The 4,057-nt window shown below is 34.2% G+C and overlaps 1 protein-coding gene across 1 annotated transcript in view; it reads left to right on the top strand.

The window, feature by feature from the left end:
* Positions 1-10: 10 nt before the first annotated feature.
* The window catches only part of DMD (dystrophin), a 1,496,890-nt gene continuing 1,492,843 nt past the window's right edge, over positions 11-4,057 (top strand). Inside the window, exons 1-2 of the mRNA XM_027775723.1 lie at positions 11-45; positions 1,731-1,904. Of these exons, the coding sequence (XP_027631524.1) occupies positions 1,752-1,904 (153 nt within the window). The 5' untranslated portion in view covers positions 11-45; positions 1,731-1,751. The remainder of the gene's footprint in view (positions 46-1,730; positions 1,905-4,057) is intronic.

Below are 4,057 nucleotides of genomic sequence, written 5' to 3'. Positions count from 1 at the left end.
AAAGAGGCTGCGCAAAGAGTCTTATCCCAAATTGATGCTGCACAGGTATGCTTTCTTATTTAGAATAGGGAAATTGTCTTAGTTAGGACAATGAAATCTATTCTGGTTTATATGAGATAACTTAGTTATTAGCAAGATTAGGACATTATTTGAAAACTACAATATAATGTCTAAATAATATGAACTTTTTTGCCTTGTATATTATATAGATAAAAATAATGTATTACCTCTTATGTAGTATCACACTAAGAAAAATTACTGAATTATGTTTACATATATATTTTTTCTTTGTATTGAGTGAATGGAGAAAAGTACTTTACATTGTTTTTAAATATTTTTTACACATTTTATTGACATCATAATCATATATATTTATTTGTTACAATGTGATCTCCTTTTTTTAAGAGATATTTTTGGTATTGAGCACTTTCATTCATTGGAGGGACAGAGACAGAGACAGAGAGACAGAAAGTGATAAATCACCCCCGCCCTCAAAGGGATGTCCACACTGCAGTCCCTTCTCCTTCAATCTCTTCTCGGGATTTTATGCACGCACGCATATGCACCCAGGGTAAATTTTAAGCCACCAGGTCGGAGACTCAAACCACAGTTGACTATGTTGGAGTCCATCTATGTAACCATTACACCATTTGCTGGCCCCACGATGTGATCTTTCAGTATCTGGATACAATGTGTACTAAGCAAAATTGAGCAACTAGCGTATCTATCATTTCAAATATTTACCCTTACTTTGTGTTGAGAACTTTCCAAATTCTCACTTCTAGTTATGTTGAAGTATACAATATGTTAGGAGCCTTCCAAAAGTTCATGGGAAATGTATGTTATGAAAAAACTATGCATGGATTTCAAAATCTTTTTGTACCAAAGTAAACTTATATTTTTAAATCAATTTTCCCATGAACTTTTTGAAGTTTCTAGTATTATTGTTAAATATGTAATCATCCTATTATGCTATAGAAACTTAATATTTATTCATCTTTTCTGGCTATATTTTTATATCCATTAACCAATATCTTCCTCTCTCATCTTCCTCCTAGCCTTCTCAGCCTTGAATAACCACTAGTGTACTCTCTCCTATTTTTTTTTTTTTTAGCTTCCACAAATGAGTTAAAATATACAGTACTTGTGTTTCTGTGCCTGGTTTACTTCATCTAATATAGTGCCTTCCAAGGTCATCTGTGTTGCCACCAATGACAGGATTTCATTTTTTATTATGAATAATATTTCAGTGTATAAATATAGTGCATTTTCTTTATCCATTTATTCATTGATAGACACTTAGGTTGATTTCATATCTTGGCTATTGTGAGTAATGCTGCAGTATACATGGGAATGCAGACATGCCTTTGACATACTTGATTTCCTTTCCTTTGGATATATCCCATAGTGAGATTACCAGATCACATGGTAGTTCTATTTGTAGTTTTCTAAGGAAACTTGATCCCATTTTCCACAATGGTTTTACTTATTTACGTTCCCATAAACAGTGTATAAGAATTCCCCATTTTCCACATCCTTATGCACACTTATTTTTATTTATTTGTTTGTTTCTTTATTTTAGTAATAGCCATTCTAACTGGGGTGAGAATAACTATTGTGGTTTACTCCTAGATAGCTTTAGAAATGAAGGAAACTCTTTGAACACAATATGATTGATTATCATTTGGAAGGCAAAATTGAATCAGTGCCTCCTTGCATTGTCCTTACAGAAAAAATTGCAAGATGTCTCCATGAAGTTTCGATTATTCCAGAAACCAGCCAATTTTGAACAGCGTCTACAGGAAAGTAAGATGATCTTAGATGAAGTGAAGATGCATTTGCCTGCGTTGGAAACAAAGAGTGTTGAACAGGAAGTAGTGCAGTCACAGTTGAATCACTGTGTGGTACGTATTTCTGGTGGAAAAAATGCAGTTAACTCTTGGCTTTCCTTATTAAGAAGTATTTGTCAACCCCTCTTTTATAATAGAAGATTGTTTTCAGAAAACTGTGAAATTATACTATGTGATTTTAAGATTAAGAACAAAAATCAGCACAAGTATTTTGAGAGCTTAAAAACTTTCTGAAATGGTACCTATTTAATTAGTATACTATAAATGTCTTAAGAATTTTTACATTTAATTTTATTTATATTATCATTTAATTTTATTTATTACCTTTTTTTGGAGAGGAGAAGTTTTTGCTATAGGGCATGTACATTCACCAGAAAGACAGAGAGAGACAGAGAGACAAAAAGCAAGAAATCACCCCCCAAAGGGGGATATCCACACCACAATCCCTTCTCCTCCATTCTTCTCTCCGGATCTTGGGCACGCATGCACATGCACCCAGCGTGAGTTTAAGTCATCGGGTCTGGAACTCAAACCAAGGTCGACTATATGGGAATCCAGTGACATGGCCATTGTGCCAACTGCTGTTCCCTTATTATCAATTTTCAATTTGCTTAAGGACATGTATGCTCACCAGAAGGACTGAGAGAGAGAAAGACAAAATGATAAAGAAGGCTGCCAGGTCCAGGACTCGAACCATTGTTGGCACGTGGGAGTCCAGCACCTTAAACACCATGCCACCTGCTGACCCTATAAATGTCTTTATCAAATCTATATTTCTGCCAAGGACTATGCAGAATATCAAAGGAGACCTCCTTTGTTTAATGTTTATAGTACATTGATTGTATTTTTATAAGTGGACTGCTGTATAGTGTACTTATGCTGAGAAAATTCATTTTACAAGCTGTGGTGTGCAATGATTGAATGTATAAAATAAATTTAAAAATATATTTTATAATTTGAAATCCACAAAAATGTTTTAAAATGGAAGTAGCAACAGTACTAGCTACAATAATGATCATCATAGAAATGTCATCTCTCATTTTCAAGGGTACAGATTATCGGAGAAAATGTAAAGACAGTAGGTAAAGGGCAAAACAATAATTTAATCTGGGTGTTCTTATTCTAAACCCTAAGATCCATCAAATATCAGTGCTGCATATATACTGAAATGAAATGCTACCAGGCCACACAGCCAAAACAAAAATGTATGGAAAGGTACAATTAGTCACTACCTTACATCATCATTAGACCTTAGAATGTCAAGGAGTGTCCTGTATTGCTATTGGAAATTCACAAAATTGTATAACTTCTGACAATATAAAGCTGAGGTACAGGAGTGTCTCCTAGAGGAAGGTAAGTAGTAGTATAACTCTGTGTGTACTGTTAGGCATCAGGGCAGAAATTCACATAAAATGAACACACCAAAGGACCAGAATGTGACATAATGGTTAAACATGCTGGACTCTCACAAGTCTGACCACAGTTCAAGTCCCAGACCCAGTGGCTTGAAACTCAGGCCGAGTGCATGTGCATGTATGCCCAAAATCCCAGGAAGAAGATGAAGGAGAAGGGATTGCAGTATGGCCAATCCTGTCTCGAGGGTGATTTCTTCCATTCCCTCTGTCTGTCTCTCTCTGGTGATCACACCATCCTATGGCACAAATAAATAAATAAATAAATAAATAAATAAATAAATAAATAACAAAAATAAATAAAATACTGAAAACACCAAATGTTATTAACATTACAGTAAAAATAAGTTTGTCTAGTTAGTACTTTGTGTTTCAAATATTGTTTCTACATCTGCTCCATAATATAAATTAAAAAAAGATCCTTTAGATACATCTCAGTCAAGGTGTTTTGAGTGGATTTACCATTATTTTTTAAACTAATTTAAAATTAAGTGTATATATTTACTCATGAAATATAAAGTGGTTTTTCTCACTTTTTTGTCTTATTTATTTACATTCAGTCATACATCACTATAGCTTACAATGTGGCTTTTCAAAGTACGCAAGAAGTACATGACAATCAAATCAAGTATATTACTATATATATAGTTTGTTAAAGGGCACATGTGCTTTTCATAGAGAGAACAGAAAGAGAGATGGGAAGTGAGAAATCAAACCCCAGTGGAGATAACCACACTGCAATCCCTTCTCCTCCATTCTCCTCTCAGGATTTTTGAGCACGCACACACACACATT

This window comes from Tupaia chinensis, unplaced genomic scaffold (genome assembly GCF_000334495.1).
Source record: "Tupaia chinensis unplaced genomic scaffold, TupChi_1.0 Scaffold000600_1, whole genome shotgun sequence".
Lineage (NCBI taxonomy): Eukaryota > Metazoa > Chordata > Mammalia > Scandentia > Tupaiidae > Tupaia > Tupaia belangeri.
Note: the sequence above shows the minus strand (reverse complement) of the source record. Positions and strands in the feature narration are given on the sequence as shown.